This window comes from Sylvia atricapilla, chromosome 6 (genome assembly GCF_009819655.1).
Source record: "Sylvia atricapilla isolate bSylAtr1 chromosome 6, bSylAtr1.pri, whole genome shotgun sequence".
Classification (NCBI taxonomy): domain Eukaryota; kingdom Metazoa; phylum Chordata; class Aves; order Passeriformes; family Sylviidae; genus Sylvia; species Sylvia atricapilla.
Genome location: NC_089145.1, coordinates 51,405,939 through 51,426,988, shown reverse-complemented (window position 1 = coordinate 51,426,988; position 21,050 = coordinate 51,405,939). Strand labels below are relative to the sequence as shown.

The 21,050-nt window shown below is 42.1% G+C and overlaps 1 protein-coding gene across 4 annotated transcripts in view; it reads right to left on the bottom strand.

The window, feature by feature from the left end:
* Positions 1 to 21,050, bottom strand: part of FOXN3 (forkhead box N3) — a 149,341-nt gene that overhangs the window by 105,290 nt on the left and 23,001 nt on the right. For all 4 annotated transcript variants that reach the window (XM_066321930.1, XM_066321929.1, XM_066321931.1 and 1 more), the window contains exon 3: positions 1,667 to 1,803. In XM_066321930.1, the coding sequence (XP_066178027.1) occupies positions 1,667 to 1,803 (137 nt within the window). The remainder of the gene's footprint in view (positions 1 to 1,666; positions 1,804 to 21,050) is intronic.

Below are 21,050 nucleotides of genomic sequence, written 5' to 3'. Positions count from 1 at the left end.
GGCTGGGCAGGATGAGGACAAGGGACAGTGATGGGCACACGGCTGGGCAGGACACAGGGTAGCTACCCCACTGTGCACTCCCTGATGCCCAGATAGGGTGTGTCTAAGGATTCATCCCTGCAAGGACTGCCCACAGTAGTGCTGCTGCATTGCTTCCTTCAGCCTAGCTGTCCATGTTGTTGCTCCTGCCAGCAGCATCTGCCACCAAACTGCACAGTGGTTCTGGCAAACTCAGACCATTGAGTCAACATTCGCTTCAGCCATTAAAAAAAAAAAAAGGTAGATCCTCTGGCTTTCAACTGCATGTGTATGTTGGGTTTTTTTGTTTGTGGGGATTAGAAGGGATCAAAATCCCTCCATTTCTATGTCAGATGTGCATTGCACTTCTAGTCTGAGAATTTATCAATAAATCTGTACGAGCATAATTAAAATACTCTTAAAAAGGCAGCAGTAACAACAAAGCAAGGGACAGGAAACATGCCTTGTTCAAATGCACAAATTACAATTTCAATGCATTATCAAAATTCTTTATCTGTTTTTCTGCAGAGCACAGTAGTGGGGGGGTACTTCCATAGGTGGTACTAGGGACAGTGCTTCTCCCAGCACCCCAGGGAGCACCAGGACAGCCGGGCTGCACCGCTTCAGCACCCTGCAGCCTCATCACTCCCTGATTTCCACAGGAAAATCCGGAGGGCCAAGGAAAGCCCCGGCCCCTGCGGCGATGCCCCGACACAAGAGCGGGCCGGGATGGCGTTACCGCGGCAACCGGGCCGAGCCCCGCGGCCCCGTGAGCGGCAGCGCCGGCCCGCGCGTTGCCGGGGAGACGCCCCGTCACCACGGCCACCGTCACGCCGCCCCCCGGCCGCCAGCCTCCCGGCCAAGGCGGAGAAATAATACAATCCACCTCAGCCGCCACCAGAGCCGTCAGCGCCACCGCTCAGTCCCGGCGCTGCTGCGGTCGGCTCATCACACCTTCCCATCCGGACGGGGGTGGGCCAGCACGGCCATGAACCGCATTCCTGGCCCTCACTGGCACCGAGGAGAAGGCAGGTCTGCCAAACCTCAGTGCCTGCTTTCCTGCCTTAGGGATGGCAGCCACTGATTATGTCTCTTTTGTAACACTGCTCCTAAGTGAAGGCCAGATCAAAAAACGCAAAACGGAGAGAAAAAACCCCACGCCATGTTTGTTTCCCTGAAGCGAAGGAGAAAATCCAGGCTAATCCTAAGGGCCACCACCAAGGGCCACCGGCTCACCTGGCGGACATCTCGTGAGGCAACACCAGCCCCCAGCTCCCCCAGGAAAAGCCGGAGCCCATCTCCTCTGAGTGAGTGAGGGAATTGCGCCTTCACCAGATGGGGTCATGGGCACTTCAGAGCTCTCCATTTGCTTATCTGCATTTTGATTTCAGGCGTTCCTCTGCCGAGTGGCTATTGCAGGAAGCCTGCAGGCTCTGCTGGGGGAATTGCTGATGGCAGCAGGGGCATGAGCAGGTAAAAGGTGTCCTGGACACACCAAACAAGGCCAGGCCATGGATGCCGCTCCTGGCCTTTCCATACTAGCACATTCCAAACCGCATTGCTTGATTACGTTTAGTGACTTACTCAAGAATTATACACAACATCACAGGAAAATCATTTAGAGCTGTAAAATGCATCTAGTTCTTACCTTTGATATGCCTGAGGAGATGTGGGAGGTGTATTGAACACATGCGAATATGGGTGATAGGGTGTCTTTTTCAAAGCCTGAATAAGATTTTGTCTATATTCTGGGTCTATACACCACAAGGATCCCTTTCCAATACTCTGCAAAGAGAAAAGAATTAAAAAATAATCAAATATTTGATCTAATGGCACAGCCTTATTTATTTAGCAGTTTTTATCAGGAAAAGCAGTGTGTTTGGGTTTTTTGTCTGACAGAAGTGAAGTAGAATCTTTGCTTGCCAGAGATTATTGCTCCATTAATAATGTATTATGACTGTATGATTTAAATCACGATTCTGAGGGGAAAAAAAAGGTAAGAATGAATGTTTGGTTGCTTTTTCCCCCCTTTCTCTTGTTACTAGTTAATATGGTTTAATAATATCTGGCAATTTTCCAATCACCCCATATGGGAAAAATTAGAAGTTACAGTTAACTGTGAAACAGAAACTTTGAAGAAAATAACTTGGTTTTGGAAGTGGTTTTCTTTTCCTTTTGCTGTTATACAAACAGAAACAAGGCTAAAAAGGAGGGGGTTAAACACCCTAGCAACTGTTTTAAAAATAAAAGGGCTTAATCCTCCAACCCACATGACATCAATGCCATTATACTACAAGAGGAAATTAATCATCTTTTCTCCCCAGAGGGGAAAAAAAAAATCCAAAAAATCCCAAACAAACCAACAAAAAAAAAAAAAAAAAAAAAAAAAAAAAAAAAAAAAAAAAAAAAAAGGCACCCAGAGTATAATAATCAGAGTATCACCATTTAAGGGTGTTGTGAAATTGTGATCAGCTAAAACAGCAGTTACTGTAATTACCCTTTCTGGACACAAGGAACAACACAAGCAGTCAATCTGTAAGGCAAAGATTACACTAAAATTCAGTGTTTATTCTCCAGTTACAAGCAGTGCAATTTCATTTCTTGTCTCAATCACATCAGAGGTCAGGCTGAGGATATTTTGGATTGTTTTGTGTGAGTTCTCAAGTAAATATGAAAACTTTGCCTCAGATTCACTATGAAAGCATAGGGAATGATAGTCCAGGAGCAGTCTTGCTCTGCTTGAACATACATAAAAACTAATCCTAACTGTTGACTGAACTCCACCGGCAGGCTTTCAAGCCACTATGCTAAGATTTTTTGGTAAATGTTGACATTTTCTGGAACAGGTGGAGGAGGCTGCGTTACTGCCTCTAGCTGCTTTTTCAACCCAGGACTATCCCTTTTCTCTGCTTCAACTTCTATCAGTGAAACAAAGCTCTCAGTTAACACATTAAAGAACAATACACACACAGAAGCTGATCAGAGGAGGGATATTATTTTCTTAAACCATATAGGAGACAAAACGGGAAGACACTCGTTTCCTTTTGAAAACTTGTATCTTTGCCCTACCACCCCTAAGCGCTCCTCTGTCCAATGGACAGCTTTAGGATACACAGTGCAACATCCAAAGTGCTCAGAGAGCAAATGTGCACTAAATTCTCCTCCCCAAAAATAAATGAAAAAGAAAAGTCCTCCCCAGTGTCACTGGATGGCTCTGGGTGCACCAAAAAAGTTTCCAGTGCCATGTGAGACTTGGCTTGAAAGAAAAGGAGAGCAGCCAGCACAACTCACAGGAGCTGTGAGAGTTCTCTGTCAGAAAGAACAGCTGCATTCTGCTCTGGTGGAACAGGAGCAAGGGGTTCAAGCCCATCCATCCTTTTATTGCCCAAAAGTGCCCTACCAGGAGGCCACAGAAGAATCTAAGGGAAGACATCTTCCAGCTCTTGAAATGACGGAAGGCCCTGATACAGCCAAAAAGCCAAGGACTGACTCAAGGGGCTAGAGAGACAGCAAGCAAGGCCCTTTGGCTCTCATCTCAGTAAAGCACTACAGCCAACGACTGAGAGCCAGCGCTGCTGTCAGCTGTGGCAGTTGTGCACCACACTTCTCAAACCAGTCTGCAATAAGGAGGTTGTTACACTTAGCCCTCTTAAATATGGGACAGTGAGTCAGACACATGATAAACCCAGTAAGTGATTTTTAGGCAAAGGACAGAGTCAAAAATAGAATCCAAACATCCCAAATTCCACTTCCATGCTCTATCCAAGACCCAGATTAAGAACATAAAATTTCCTTTTAAGCAAGCAACGAGCAAAACTAGGAACATTTTTCAGGAGAAAACCTTTGCTGGATTCCTTACTTCTTACACCATGGGATAAGCTTATAAAAAAAGCTACACTTAAATACCATCTACCTTATTTTTACTTACTGGAACACAACTATTGTTTTCAAACTTCTCTGTTTTTTCATTTACTTCCAAGACAAACTTCTCATCTACCTGGAAGAGATTACTCCCCATCATTAAAACCCATCAGTTAGTTGAAGCTGAGGGCCTTACAATACGAAGTCACTATTGGAGAGTGACTTCAAAACCTTTCATTACTGTTAAGATAAATTTGCGTGGCCCACATTCTTGCAAAGGCCAGAAATAATCTCACTGAAAAACAGGAACTCTCACAAAAATATTGAGAAGTATTCTTCGTTAAAAAAAAAAAAAAAAAACAACACCAAACCAACACTGGGAAGGCAGATTTGCTATATTTACACTGCAACTGAGCTAACTTATAATTTACCAGCAAAAAACAAATGTAATTTAAGGCAAAACTCACCAACTTTGCAATGTTCTCTTTTAAGACAGTTATTTTTGTTTTTCCACAATCACATAACAGAGCATGAATAAAAAGGAAAAGTGAAGTGACATCTGGTTAAGAAACTTTCTTGACTGTCGGGAGGTGTGAAGAGCTTCATTAACTGTCTGTTCAGATGTGTCATTAGTCTTCCCATACACAGAGCAATCACGGGAAAGGAAATCATTGGAGCTCAGATCCGTTGGTTAGTGATTAATTTCCATCTTACGACACTTGGCGTGCTGCTTCACTACCTCCTCCAAGCCAAAAGTCAATAGTGACTCCAATCAAAAACCAGCAAGGAAAGGTCAAAAAAAAAAAACAAAAACAAAAAAACAACAACAACAACAAAAAAAAAAACCTCTGGATTACATTTGTCTCCCAGGCAACAAGTGACTGAGGAGTGGATAACAGCCCCCTGACCTCAGCACTTGGAGTGCTTTCAGACCTCCCGACACACCACCTCCTCCCAGGGCCAGGCACAGCCACCTCCTTCCTGCCAAACACAGATCAGAGCTTCAGCATTGACTCCTGGTTAAGGTGATTAAAAAATGGGGAATGTCACTACAAGTCCTCTTCATGTGGCCAAGAGTAAACTATAGTTGAGGGTAAACTATTTCAGAGGTGCTAATGGGGAGGGAGAGAAACATACAGAGTTATCCCATGAAAGTTTCTGACTGAATACTTTATTTAAAAAAAAACCCTGATTATCTTTTATATGGAGAAATTGCTACTCCTTTTATGTCACTTAATATATTTGTAGACTGCACAATATTGTGTACTAACCCCCACTTTTTTAATAAATTTGCTCTCTCATATCTCAAATATCTAATTCTGATTCCCTGCCAGCCACTAAAGTCAGTGCATTGCCATGAAAGGGTACATGATACAGTCAATGTTCACTTGGGTTTTTTCTTCTACAGGACTGCATACAAAAGTTTTTAAATACTACTTTACACAACCTATTAGTATTAGGTTTGGTCATTTCCTAGTAGAATTGAAAAGAGATTGAATTTTTTAAATAATTAAAAAGCTGCTTGTCAGCTCTTTCCATTGTTATAGCTGGGAATTAATAGCATTATCCATAGTAAAACTCCTCATCAGGAAGATTTTGCCTGCATATACCTCACACCTAACTGCCTGGCCTCAAGCATCAGCCACTGCCTGCTCAAAGCTGAACTAAAAGAATTGTGTGTTGAGCTCTTTCCAAAACCAGTGGCTGGGAAAAAATACACAACCCATTACGTTGGGTTTGCGTGACCAGATTTTGGTACTGCAGGGGCTACATCCATCTATATAAAAATTCCAGATAGTGTTTATTTGAAGAACTTTGTTCCTTGGTTATTTTAGCACAGACTTCCAACGTGTTAGGAACGCAGCCTTTTTCACAGAGTTGCTCTTTTCGCTGCTATAAAAACAAGTCTGGCCAAAACAAAGCTTTGGGAAGAGAGTGGATATGGAAGTCACCAAACATGGACTCAGGGAGATGCTGGCATTTCCAGATTTTCCATTCTGAAGCGCTGGTAAAATGTTCACTTTGAATCTGCACCAGGGAGGAGCAGCACCAGGCACCCATATCTCTTGCAGCATCATCACCACCAAGATGGGCCCCAAGGGAACAGACCCCTAAAGGAAATCTGCCAAAAGGGAGATTTTTTCCTCCATGATGCCTTGCATGTGCCTGGGCCTTCTTCCATAAGCCCATTTCAGTCATTTTCCTCAAAGAAAACTGTTTTCCTCACACAATTTGATGTAATTTGCACTCATTAAGTTGGCTCAGGTGGCAAGTGTGACAAACATCCAGAGAGCTGTGGCAAAGCAGGAGATGGGCTTGTGGAGAGCCAGGGAGGGGAATTGGAGCTCTCCCCTTCTGCAGCAGGAGCCTTGGTGACATCCTGATGCACCTCAAGAAATAGCACACTGAAAAAGGAAAAGCAGGATTCTGGCTGGACACAAAGCAGCTTGTAAGACAAATGGCAAAACCAGTATGACATAGAGCAGGGGTACAGGGGAGAGCTGGGTGAGCTGGGCAGCAAGGCTGGCAGACAGTCCTGAGGGAAAGCCAGGCTGTGCGTGGAAAACCAGAGACACCGAGAGATTGCACACCAACACAGGTGCCTGGAGGCTGGGAGGAGAGAAAACAAAACAAGACACCCACCAGTGACTCCACAGCTCCTATCAGGAACCTAAACTATGCCAGCAGGCTGAGAATTTTACAACAGCTCTGAGTTAAGGACCTTGCTACTCCCAAACAACAGCTGCCCACTGAGTAGATCTGTGCTTTACTTCTCCACTATCAAATCAGGAGGGGACAAGTGGCCTTCCTGAACCAAAATGATCAGTAGTATGAATAAGGCAGCTACACAGACTGAAGGAGTACAGATGTACACCATCTGAGAAGTATGTCATATTGGCTTCAGTAACCATAAAAGCAAAGACAAAAAGCAGAAATCTGCCATTACTCAAGAAAAAAAAGGCATTTCCAACTAACATCTGCAGCACCAAGCCATCAAATACTGCAATCACATCACTGTGACATCTGTCCCTGCCCAACTCAGTGTAGGTTGCTGCAGTCATTAATGTAAGACCTGTGAATATCATTAAGGACACCTTCAGTGATTAAGAACCTTTTGTTGTCAGTAATTCACCATCAAAAGGTTTTCTCCTGTTGTTACAAACAGGTGATCTCTTTGGAGATAGTGGAGAGATTACTGGGTATTAAAGGTTCTTACTTTAAAGAAATATTTATCCTGAGCTCATTGTGTCCAATTATGCTGCAACAGCAGGCTTGAAGAAAACTTTTCACACAGATTTGCCACCAAGCTTATCCATGGGAATGCCCAACAGCTTCTACAGGTCCAAGTGTTCCATATCAGCACATAAGGGTTTCTAAAGGAGCAAAACAAATTGTATGATAGAACTATGCATGTCACCACAGAATTTAAAACAACTGTTTGAGCAACTACATCCAGGATCAGAATCTGGAAAAGATAATTGTTTTAGACCAGAAGCACATATCTCAACTTCTACAACTGCACCACATCTAATGTAGCAGCACAAGGCCATCAGCCACCTTGCTGACACTGCTGTCACTGCTGACTGCTCACACTTGTGCAGGAAGCCTCTGGGGGTGGTGAGAGCACACCCAAGGCTATCAGGCAGCAAGGGCCTGCAAAAGCACCTGAGAGAACAAGGCATGATGGAAGAGTCTATCCACAAAAAGAGCAGGGTACTTCACTCACCACCTGACACTGCAGTCACCCGGAAGACAGAGCAATTCTGGAAACTGTGACTACAACAAGTTTCTGGCTGGTTCCCAGGAACAGCAAACTATCATCAGGAATTCCTCCTAAACACAAATTTCCCTTTCCTCACCCAACAAAAAAATACATTTAACAAGAGAAATGAGGTATTTTCTTGAGGAAATGGAGAAGCAGAAAGAAGGCAAGTAAAGTACTTTCTGAGTTGCACCTTATGACACCCTGTCTTCAGCTCTGAAGTGCACTGGGAAGAACACAATAATCACTCCAAAATCCAGTTCAGGAGAGAATGACTTGCTTAAATAACTTTCTTGTACTAAGTAAAGAAACCTGCCAAGTGACTTCAAAGCCATCCCACAATACAACACAGACTACACATACTTCACTAAATATACCTCTACTCTTGAAGGTTTGCAAGAGTTGTGCTGGCACTATGGAAAAGAAGTGGTTCATGATTGCAAAATTCACCAAGACTGGAAAATGCAAGCCTGTTGTGACCACTGATGCTGTGTTGAATCAGCACTACAACAGAAAGAGATGTTTTCCAATATCCAAGGAGAGAGAACCTGTGCAAACAGGAACACTGCTCAAAAGCCAGCTCTGTGCCATTCACTTGCAGACAGTGGTGACAAGAGGAACATACCTTACTTTTTTAATTCAACTACCCATCCCTCATGTTAGTATCACACGCCTCCAAAGGAAAGGTATCACTCCTAAAATAGAACCAATTCAGAACTGTAGTTCCTTCATTTACATAAGGCAGAATTAGCATAATAGTATCAAAACTTGGAAAATATTTTACATAAAAAATTTTAAACTATTTGCCTGGCAAGCACTCAGGAAGATTTAAGATTAGATGCAAAGGCTGGTCTGCTGGTCTGTTTAAAACTCTATTGGTTATCTTTACTCATTGGTATTTCAAGTTATCAAGAAAGTTGTAATGTTGCTTGCTCTGCTCTCCTACACAGTTTTAAGTATTTTTTTATGGGTGGTCACAGATGATACTAAAACTTTATCCTCTATAACAGCTTGCCCATACCTTGCACTTGAGTCTAGTGGGTTCTCTAGTTACTCCTTTTTTTAAACAGTTGAACTTAGTTGCAGAAACACAGAAATAATGCATTGAATCATCAGAGGTCAGCTAGGGTTTTTTCTGGGTTGTGGGTTGTTTTTGGGGTTGTTTGTTTGGTTGGTTTTTGCATTTTTTTTTTATCAAGTAGTACAACAGCTAAGGAATTCTTAAAGAAAGAAAAACAAAGCCACTGCCAGTGATTCCTATTACTACAAAACACATTCCTCAGATTCATTGCAATCTTACATAAAAATTACAAATAACTATTCATGCAGTTTAAGGGCAGATTTTCTTCATTCTCTTTTAACATTTCTAGCACAGACCGGTGAAATTCTCTACACCCAGCTTTAAAGAATTGCACTATAGATCTTGACTGCATTTTAATGACAGTGACAACTGCTTACTAAGCTTTTAATTTTCATAAAAATCCCACGACTCATGAACTTAAGAGAGCTAGAAATTTTCCCTGCTCTTCCAAGGAAAGTTTAGCAATGTTAGGCAACAGCTTGACACCAAGCTGAAGTAAATCTGAAGTAGTATCTGCATGCAGCATAACAAAACCCTCACAAACACTCGTGCATGTTTTCAACCTTTTCTCAGTAAAGCAGCACTCACAGCTCAGCTCAGCACAAAGGTGAAGAAGCGTAACAAGAAGAGACTAGCTAAAACACAATTACATGACCATAAACATATGGTCATCTAATGCATGAAATTAAAGTTTCGATGTGAAAGCCTGCTGAAGTACAGTGTTCAACCCAAGTAAGCCAGCTGCATCAAAAAATCATCAGCATTTCTCAAGAAAACAAAAGGTTGGGTCTTTTTAAATCTTATTTTGCCCCAAGTAAAAACATCCATTACTTCAAATCACGCAAGTCCAAGTCTTTGTTTTCACACTCGTCTCTTGGTATTTTAGCTCACTTGCTCAGTGAGCTACCCCAGACACCAACCCAGCCATCAACCTTTTATTCCCCTTATCTGACTTGATGAAAGTGGCTTGGTTCTTCCTCAAGTGATGCAGACACATGAACCACCTCCACATCTCTGTTATTCTTCCAGTTACAAAATGGGCACTGTCCTTCTGACTGGAGATGCTGGGTGGGTATATTACTTCCCTGAGAATGGAAGTATGGTTAGAGAGGAAAAGGACAACTAGTATCATCTCAAAGTGAAATAAAAAGGAAGCCAAGCATACAAACAAACAGTGATACAGGAATAAAGAGGCCAGATCAGCACTGAGAAGTAACAGCTGAGAAAAGGGAAGGCTGTGGTATTCCACAGTCAAAAAACTCAACCTATTTCTGAGGCAAGATGCAGCACAACATCCTGGACACAAGAAAGTGCTATCAAAATGCACACTGTCCAGTGGTCTTCCAATATTAAAGGAGCTCAAGTCTCACCAGCAAAAGACATATCATCAAAAGTTGTCTTTGTACCTCTGGGCTTGTATGTACTATCAGAGTGAAAGGCCTTGCCCCCTGTAGCAGTGCCTTCTGTGTCTGCCCACTCCCCCTTCAAACCGGCAGAAAGCACCCCATTAGTAGTGTCACAGGCACAGATCCTATGGCTTTGTCTATCTGCCACAGGTAGAGCAAAGAAATGGCAGGCATGGGACTGACTGCTTTTGTGTTTTACGCAAATGGGCTTTTAACCAATTTTTTATCTCAGCACTTCCCGTCGTGTACAGAGAAGTTAGAAATGTCTTCTAGTGTGTGACTCAGACGCCCACAGCAAGTCTGAGCTGCAGCCCACCCAAGCATGTCTCCAGAGTCCAGGTTCCGGATTCTGCAAGGAGCACTTCACCATCAGGTCTGGAATGATTCTCTACCATTATTTCAGTCACGGTGACCCACTGCCCGTGGGCACAGTTGGTCCACTGCTCCTCCAGCATACCATTAGTACAGGTAAGCTCATACGAAATTACTGCTAACAGCCAGCAGTGGATCTCCTACACCATTAACTTCCCACTGCTCCCATCATAAAACAGTTCCTCCAACAGGCTCAGGAGGTGTTGCATTACATCACCCAACTCCAAGAGTCATATTTAGCTTGTTAGATATCTCCTTTTTGAGTTTATACACAAACCAACCTATAAAGCTACTAGGCTGTCACATGGAAATCCTGCAAGCAGCTGAAGAAAGCAGGCAGGGTCATTGACTGCCCTCAAATAATGCCTGCCTCCTATATAAAGCTGATGGTGTTTCATGCCAGTAGCTAGCAACCCCAGATGCTGCCCAAAGTCTCCCCAGACTAGGCAAAGTCTAGGCATTGAAGAAGATGGGCTGAGACACTGTGAGGGAGGAATGAAGTGCAAGATCAAACATGCAAGAAGACTGGGCTGGCAAAGCAGGAGAGCCCAGAAGATAAGCCTCTCATCATGATGGACCATCACACTTGAGGGAGACTAGGCAGCAAGTAGCATTAATAATGCTGCTTCACCCTATAGAATTTCTGTATATACATGGAAAGTGTAATTAGCCCTACACTACTGAAAAAAAAAATTTGAGGAGACACAGAAACAAAAGAATAAAAAAAGAAGTCCTCAAGGTCACCTATAAAATCCATGGCAGAAAGGAAAAAAAAACCCCAGACTCCAGACCAAGAGTCCATTTAGTGGGGTGTGCTAATTTCATATTAGAAGTGCACTCATTTAAATACCCACTGGTTATCCATGCCCTTCATATTATCTACATTACCTACAACTGGAAAAGACATAAATTGCCTTTTCTTACAAATGTATAGTTACATAATATATGAAAACCTAGGGACAATTTTAAAACACAACCCTCCACAGAATAGATATTAAAAAAATTATTCAACACTTATATCCGTGCTAAAGGTTTACAGGTCACTTTTTGCCTACTGCTGTATTAATGACAAAATAAGCCAGTGAGTGAATTTCCAGGGGAAGGGGTTAACAGCTAGCAGAAATGTGTGGAAGGGAGTACATTGTACTAAATCCATAATCTATGACAAATAAAAAATAAAAATAAGGAAGACCTGACAAAAGCTAATGGATTTGCACCATTTCCCTCATAACTGTTTATTTAATGTATGGGTTTTCCTTCCTTAGTGTTTAATATTGGTTTGCAAAATGCATTGAGAGAAAAAACAGGCACTTTGATAAATGGTTTGAGAGGTTCCCTGGATGTAGGGTTTCCAAGTGTTTCTGGGCTCTTTACAGAAACAAAGCTGTGCTCCATCCCAAGCCCCACTCAGCAGCTTCAACAGATCCCTGCCACCTCCAGTGGGCATACACGGAAGAATAACCATTCTCCTGTAACAGAGACCTCAGTGCTACCCACATCCATCAACACACACATTACTTTGGCTGCTTACACACACATTCTGCTCTGTTTGTGTCCCTTTTCTGCGCTAGGTTCAGGGATATTTATTTTTTTACTATCTTCCTTTTTTCTCCTCCTCTTTCTCATGGCTGAATGAAACCCCAGAAAGCAAAGCAAAACACCTCGCACCATGCCGCAAACATCCTCCAAAATGAAGCAACTCATGATTGCAGTGAAGTTTTCATCTCATTCACACAGCCCAAACCAGCACAAACTCATCAGGGCAGGCCCTGGCTCCAGGAGCCCCAACAGCCCAAAACCTCATGGACCAAAAAAAATCTGGGACTTCACTACGACTTGGCATTTTTGCAAACAGCCTACACAAATCCTCCTTCCACCCAAACACGAGGTACTACCACAAGGCTCTGGAGAAATGCCTCCTCAATTAAACTGTAAGATCAATGGCTCTGCAGTGAAGACAAACCAGGAAAAACCAGTTTAGCTCCAGGAGCAAACTAGCCTCCTGTGGGGAGGTCAAAACCCAGCAGCTACAGTACAGACACTCAGACACTGGGCACTGTGGTGGGACTAGAACTGCAGTGCCTGTGGGAAAAGGCTTTCCTCACCTAGTGAGATTTGGCATCTCATTTTTACTGCAACGCAAACTGAGCAAGAAATCTCACCTGAGAGGCACATCACTGAAACCTACACATGGCCAGAGAGCAGCAAGCCCTCACTGGGACCACTGCAGAGTTAGAGTACTACCAACTATGGCAACAACCTCTTCCTGCATCTTCTGGAGTGCTGGCCATTAAAACCTTCCTGGGAGAGTCAAAAACATGTCACTTACACCAGAGCCTTCCAACATAGGGAGACTCCAATTCCAAGATGCTAAGGAAATTGTATGTGCAAGCAGAGACAGGGAGCAGGCTGTGAAGCCACCTACCTGTCTCCATTGACTGCCATGTTGCAGGTCACTACAAGCACCCTCTCCCAGTCCTAGCTGTAGCTTTGGTCTCCTCTGGCAGCAGTACATGAGTCCACAAAGCCTCTTCCCATACCAGCTCCAGCCCATGGACGGCTGGAGATAGCCAGGGCCACGGCATTACCACAAGCACAAACAGGAGACACTGTGACACGTGAGTTAAACACAGCATTTCCACCCTGGCAGCAAGCACAGTCCCCTCCACCCTCCCTGAAAGTGCAGGGCACCAGCCTCACTGTGTCACAGCTGGGGAACCTGCACCCAGCCCTAGGAGATGAGCAGCCTACCAGGAAGTCAGGGAGAAACAGAGGAAGTGTCCTCAGCAGAAGCATGCAGTGGCAGGGGGTGAAAGAAAGCTACACTGTCACCAAATCATCCTCCAAGTGAAGTACACTAAAAAGAACAATGCAGGAACTTTTTGTTGTGGGAGCCATTAATTCAGACATATTTTCTTCCACTTTTACTTTAAGTCTGCTGCAGAAGCAAAGGCTTGTAAAAAGAGCAAGAAGATGAACTTGCTTAGTCTTCAAAGTTTAATTCACAGCAAGCTTCATTAAAACTGTAAGAGGACTCCCTTTAATATTTATCTGCACACAGCCATCTCAAAAATGGACTTGACAACTATAGGATATTTTGTCTTGGGTTTTTAGGTGACTGCACTTTTGCAAGCATGGCTACACAGGTTGCAATTGGTAAAATACTAAAAGTGGCAAACACAACAAAGCTTGTCATAGAAAACTTATGCAGCATGGGCCACTGAATCAAGTGTCTTTTAGTGTGGATAAACAGCTTCCCCAAGCACCTCCACCAGTAAAACAGATTTGAAATTGTGCAGATAGTTTATTATTAAACACAGCAAAGTGATTGCATTAGAGAAACAATATCTGAACTCACTGGTGTGCAAAAAAGGAATATTTAAATCTATAATTTTTTCCAAGGAAGCTAGCGAGTCCCTAATCAAAACCTATGTCTTGGCAAGAATAGAATTCACAGGTTTATTCATGTTATTTCCTGGGCAGACTAGTTCTACATTAGCAGAGCATTAATCAAAGTCTAAATACTTAACCAAATCCTGACTCAATATATATTATTCCTCTGTTTAAAAGTCTACCTCATTTTTCCAGATGCCATTCCAAATCCCACAATGATTTTGCTATTTCATAGAATCAGTAAAGAAAAAGTGAGTTTCCTCAAATTCACAGGAGAGAATCAAAAGGCATATGAGACAGAGGCAGCAGCAGAGAGCCAGCCTGCAAACTCACTGAAACAGACCCAGCAGAAATAGAAATGTCCCTCTTCAGGGCACTCTAAAGCTGGTAGCAAACAGGATGTGAGCATCAGTCACTGCGTGCAGATAAGAAGTTATTCAGAATAGCAAGTTCAGGCACAGACTGAGTCTTTTGCCTGGTAAGGAAAGAGTGGGAGGAAGGAAGGGGTAAAAAACAGCTTTCAACCCACACACCACCGCCCTGCCTATTTGGGTTTTCCCTGGCTTCTTTTTAACTGAGTTCTCACAAGCAGGCATTTTTCATTTTCAGGTATGATGTTCACAGGACGTTCCCATGAAATAGGAAGCCTGTGTGTGTCTGTAGTATACTGAAAGAAGAAATGACAGGCTCCACAGGCAAATGAGACACTGTACAACCTCAGCAGCACCAGCAGCCCTGAGAGGACTGGGGCACCTGCTGAAAGACGCACCCACAGAAAAGGACTGATGCTCATCTTGAACAGAACAAGGAAAGAAACAGAGTTGGGAGTAGGCAAGGAGAAAAGAAATTGGATGGAGTCTAGAAACTTCTGGAAAAAAGCTGTGTCGACTTCTACATGAGGCTTCTACATAAGTTACCACCTTCACCCTCCCACTCCTCGGTGTTTACTAGGAAGCTATTACTCATTCTGATCATTGCATACAAAAAGGCTGCTGATCAATATTGCGCAAGAGTGGTAAGTGATCAGTGATTAAACATCAGTGTATGAATTTATCTGCCTTAACATGCCTGGAGTGGAAGGAAACAGGGAGAAAGAGTTTCTGAGCAGCCTAGAGTGATGAAAATCGACAACTTGCCCAACATCAGATGATGATGTGAAGAGTTCAGAAGTTACAAGGAAGAGAAGATGTATGATATTCTCAGAGGGTTAAAATGTCGTTTTCCTCCAAATTATTCATGATCAATTATGCCTTTGAACAGATCTACCATCTAAAGGAAAAGAAAATCTCACTTAGGGATGCCAAAGCAAGGCTATTTTGATGACACAGGTGTCATGCAACCAGGCCTGCTGTGACCTGAGTCACTGCTCCAGGTCTCCTGTGATCTTTTTCTTGATCGGTTTCACACAGGAAGCCTTCATATCTGACACACCAAAAATAGCATATGGTGAAAAACCTGCTTCAAAAAAAGGCTGCAACTTTTTTTTTTTTTTTTTCAAAATGCAAATGCACTTTGAGTACAGTGCAACGATGACTGAAAGCACTTGTCCCTCAGATAGACGCTTACCATCAGTTACATTTAGCGATGATGCAGGTGGTAAAAAAAAAAATAGAGATCGTGTGTGTGTGTGTGTCAGGGGGAATCCACAAAAACAGAAATTGGAATTGAATAGCTGAAGGCGAAAGCAACCAAAAATACCATACAAATGCTCCTACAGTGAAAAATGCACAGCTAGAAAATGAAGTCCAAACTGCTGGAGGCCCTATCCAAAGGTTGAACAAAAAGGAATGGATGCCTTTGATTGACTCCATTCATCCTACCAATATCGAAACACTTAAACAGCAGTCATCTTAGCTTTCAGAGTTGCATAACGTACCAAACCCTCCTGAAAATCAGTAGCCAGCCTTTGAGAATGCTGCTGGTGGTGTAAAAACTTCCCACTGCTTGCCCTGCAAGAGGAAGCCAGTTACACCAGCTCCAAAGCACCAGCCCATAGGAAGGGCTGGCTGCTCCAAAGGGTCCTTCCCCCTTCATAGTTGCACCCAATGACCACAAATGCTGACAGCTGCACTGTATGGTGAAGGACTCCTGTAATTACTCTGCTCTTCTTCAAAAGACTTTCTCAATACTAAACACACCACTAACAGAAGAGTTTGAAAGAAACTTGACAGATTATAGCTTTATTGCAACCTCCAGAATCTGGCTTTAATGTTGCTGATTCATAGCATTTTTAGCACATTGGTATCCTAGACGTTTCTATTAAAAAGTCATGAGATGGTGCAAAATCATGTGGGGGGATGGCGGGGGGACATGGACCAAAAAACCTTTCCAGCTGTCTTTGCTTCTATAAAAGAGCTTATAAAAGTTCTTAAAGGCTCTAAAATAAGGCACACAGCTCCTCCCTTCATTGTTTTAAATAACAACATGATTTTTAAGCCAATTTTATCACGTTTAAGATACAAATCTCTATAAAAATAGCCTCCCACACCACTCTTATCATAGCCATTCATATTATTACACAAACACACCCTTAGATGCTAACATTACTTGGTCTAACTTAAAAGCCATGCAACACAAACAGAAAATCTATTTGAGTAATTGCACAATTCCCTTCCTTTCCAAACAAAAACATCTCTTGGTACACAGTGCAAGAAGTCTGAAGCTACACATGGCATGGACTGAAAAGCTGTTTAAAGCACTCTAGAATTGTTTTAATTTTTCACCTGATGCCAAACAAAGAATCAACAGATAGTCAAAACTCAAAAAAAAGGCAAATTCACTGATGAAGCAAATTCTTCCCCTTTTAAATGCATGCCTAAATTAAAAAGTGCCAATTCAACAAGTCTGCAAGCCCTGTTTTATAAATAACAAGAAGAAGAAATAAAGATGATGTGGCACACAAGTGGATAACTCTACCATAATTAAGGCACGGACTCTTGCCCCATCAGCCCAAGCCAGCCAACTGCACTTTCAGCATACTAGATACTACTGGAGGGTGAGTGCAACTTGAGTGCTGGTGAAAGAGCAGAACGTAATTAGCAAAAGTGGTTAGATCACAAGTATATTTACTTTGACACTAAAATAATTCAAGTATTTTAGCTGGCAAGAGGAAGACGTTTTCCTAGTTACAGAAGCAAAGGACGAAAAAGCAAAACCTTTCCTACAATTTCATTGCTACAAATTAAAATCAAAGCTTTCTAAATGGAAACTTTTATTTTTTTTCAAACAAGAATGACTGAAAATCTTGTCTCTTAATGGAAAGGGTCATAATTATATTCTTGCTTTCCCAAATTTAAAATTAGTCAGCTCTAAAACCTAACAGCAAATGACACATCAAAGCAGACTTGCTAAGCCAAGAACAAGGAACTTTATTCCTCGGAACAAATGGAGCACTGCCTGAGAGGCAGTGAAATATTACAGCTGTTTTAACAAAACCTGAAACAACAAAAAATTATGCAAAGTGGAGGTGCTTTACTGAATTTTAAATGCTCCTTTGTTTTGGAAAAAACAAGAGAGATGATTGAGATGGTTCAGGTTAGTTACGTCTCTTAATTTAGAGCCGTCTATTTAGACTAACTGGTAACCAGTTGTGGCAACACGTGTTTCCAAAGGAAACTTTGCTGATATTAGCTCAGGTGGTTAGAACATGGTACTAATAATGCCAGGGCAGCAGGTCTGATCCCTGTCTGGGCCATTCACCTAAGACCTGGGCTTCAAGGTACTTGTGCATCCCTTCCAACACAGAACATTCTGTGATTCAGGATGTACCACTATGACAGCACCTCGTTTTCCTGGCACAGAGACACATGCAGATAGAAAGCTCTACCTGACAACCCAATTTTTGCTCCCATTTTACCTTGAAAGTGTTTGGATGATCTAAACAACAGCGTGACTCTGTAATGATTTTTATATATAAAATGCTTTTTATATATAAAAAGTATCTATATACAGACATGTATATATAGATAGATTTTTAAAAAAGAAGAATTTAAGTAAAAAGGGGACAATAAAATATTGTTCATGATGAACAATAAAACCACATTTGCCTCAAGAGCTGGGAGCTAACACCGGACAATCTTCTGTGTAATTTATCTCTATGATAGCTTTTTTCCTCTTTCTCTCCCATGCAGCCAGAAGTGCAAAAAGTATTACATATCAATATAAAACTGCAAACCAAACCTACACTCTTACAAAAGCAAGGTCTGTATATTTAACCCTGAGCACTGAAAGGGGAAACTTTCAACTGTGTAGAAGAAGGGTAAGAGAGAAAACATGTATAATTTAGTGTAATGAGTAATTACATAAAAATAAATGCATTACATTAATTGCCAAAACAGGAGAAAACATTTTGGACAAATTCATTCTACTCCTTCAAAGCAAACCATGCAACAGTACAAATGCCAGCAGCATTTGTCTAATTCTCAGCCATCTCAATCACATCCTGACTCTCCAACTTCCCATCTCTCCTAACTGAAGACTGAAAACCTACGCTTTCCATGCACACCATGCATTCCTTCTTACTTCAGCTATGCAGGAAAGCCAGCAAACTACTTACACCCTTATATCAAAAAAAGGTTTTTTACCCAGAGGATGGTTGGGCACTGGAACAGGATCCCCAGGGAAGTGGTCACAGCATCAGCCTGGAGAGTTCAGGAACTGTGTGGACAATACTCTCAGGCACAGAGTGTGATTGATTCTTGGGGTGTCCTGTGCAGGGCCAGGAGCTGGACTTGATGATCCCTTCTAACTCAGGATGTTCCATGATTCTGTGATTCTATTGATATGCAGCCCTCTAGTCCATAAGTACTTCAGGAAGGGTAGAATTATGCCAAAATCCTATCACTATTTCCAGTTATATTTATTTATAAATAAAGGCAATTTAAAAATATAAATTTATTTATAAATAAAGTCTTAAGGGAATTCCTGCAGAAATGAATACCTTTTGACCCACAGTATTCTTCCAAAGCTTAAGTATAATTGTAGCTCCATATACACCAGCTGCAGGCAGTGCTTAAACCTGTCAAACATTCTCTCCAAAAGCCTTCCAAATGCTCCCAGGAGCAGTGATGATCTCTGGAAGTGCAGTGATTCTGTGCTTTTCTGGGGCTTGAGAAGGCTGCACACAACCAGGCACTGCAAAGCAGTATTACTGAGGAGAATCCTTCAAATACAGCATTTCCTGTATGGAAAGGAATTTAGTCCTGAAGATGAATATCTTGTCCTTGCAAGGTCTATTTAATTCTTCTCAACTAAGAAGAGATCTAATTCCAGAAGTGCTACATTTATTACATTCTGAACCACTAAACCTTTACAGTGATGTTTAACATCCCTCTCACTAATGTAAAACCAAAACATTTAATTAATGATTTCCCTATTTTTACTGAAGCATACAGAATCTACAAGACACGTTCCCGCTCTCCACACTAAAGGGTGAAGAAAAGAGATAAAAGTATGTAAATGAAAGCTTGAGATAAGGTATGCCAGCAACTAATCCTGGTGTTGCATTAACCCCCACAGCCCCTGCAAGTTGCACTGTAGACAATTTTTTTCAACTGTAAACTCAGAAATACATACATAAGAGTTGCTTCATCTCAGTGAGTACCTTCCCACAAGTCGCAGGTGTGGGATCTCATAAACACAGCTCTGGAGCACAGGCTAATTTTCTGCTCAAAGCTTGAATGCGTGTGAATTCACCATTGAACCAGATTCTCTTATGCAAAATTTCATCAATAAGTTTCTGCTCCACGTACTGCCACAGACAATTCTCCATGCCACTGACACTTCCCTGAAAAGAAGCTGGCTCATTCCACTGCTTACCAACAGTCGTCTTTCAGCAAGTTACACTGGTGCTTCAAAATCCTGAGAGCTCTCAGCTAGTGGTAAATTGCTACTCTTCACTGCTGCAATGAAATATAGCAATTCAGCATGCTGCAGATAGTGTTTTGGTATCTTAAGTCACTGGCTAAGGGCAGCAATTTGGTTTCTTTTCTACTGCAAGAAGGAAAAACCCATTCACATTTTAGATCTTTACAATGAGTCTTCCCACAAATTCCTACACTAGTTCACAGGACAATTTCTCCATAAGAGCCCAAATGAAATTTGAACAATTAAACAGAAATAAATTAATTTAACAACACGAATTAAAACATACCATCTCCAAAATTATTATTATTATTATTATTATTATGGATAACTAAGCAGGATCCAGAGGCATCATTTATGGCCACAACAGCTATTTTCCACAGCTCACAGTCCCAATTCTATTGTTGCCACTCAAGAGTCAATCAAAAGCAGTTTTTCTTAAGTCAGGAGTCCAAATTGGTGGAAGAACAGAAAAATAACCAATTAATTTTTCAGGCTAAGAAGGACTAAAATTGACCAACAAAATACTCAGGAGGAAAAAAAGTGGTATGCCAAAGCAGGAAGGTCACTCCGTCTCTTTCCCCCTGTTGCTTATCTTACGTGACCCCTATCACTGATGAGTTTGACACCACTCACAGCTACAAGAAATTTAGGACTCTTTAAAAGCCAGTTTTCTTGCCAGCATGTAGATAAACTTTGTCAGCATCAAGACTCATAAATGTGCTAACTCTCCAGAAAGGATACCCGCTGTTTTATTGCCATTGCAATAAACAGCCAGACATGGCAGTGATGGTGAGCATGTGTGGGTGCACTATCCCAACTACCGAAGAATTCAGCAGCTCCAGCCACCTGACCACTGAGATCCAAAGGCTAAGAGGAATCATGGATATGGACGGCATGGCAGAGCCAAAGTATTCTACACTCTCTTATTTAATTAAAGGTAAGAATCGCCGTGAGCTTCAGTCCCGGATGCTGATTTTGCCCTAAGTGAAAATATCTCAGGAAGCTCTTGCTAAAAGCAGCATACCTGAAGAAGGAGTTTCTTGCCCCCATCTACGAGGCCAGTTAGTCCCAGGGCAGCCAAACTGCTGAAACCATCCACAGGGATACTCACCAACAGCAATATGCCTGGTCCTCCAGAATATCCACCTTTGCCCACAACATTAAAGAAAGGATATGGTTTTACTTCTGTGCCTGAATTCTTCCAAGCCAGAGAAATGACACACAGGTATTAGGTAAAAAAAAACCTAAGCTACAGGCTTGAAAAAAATCATCCAAGCACATATTTGGGATA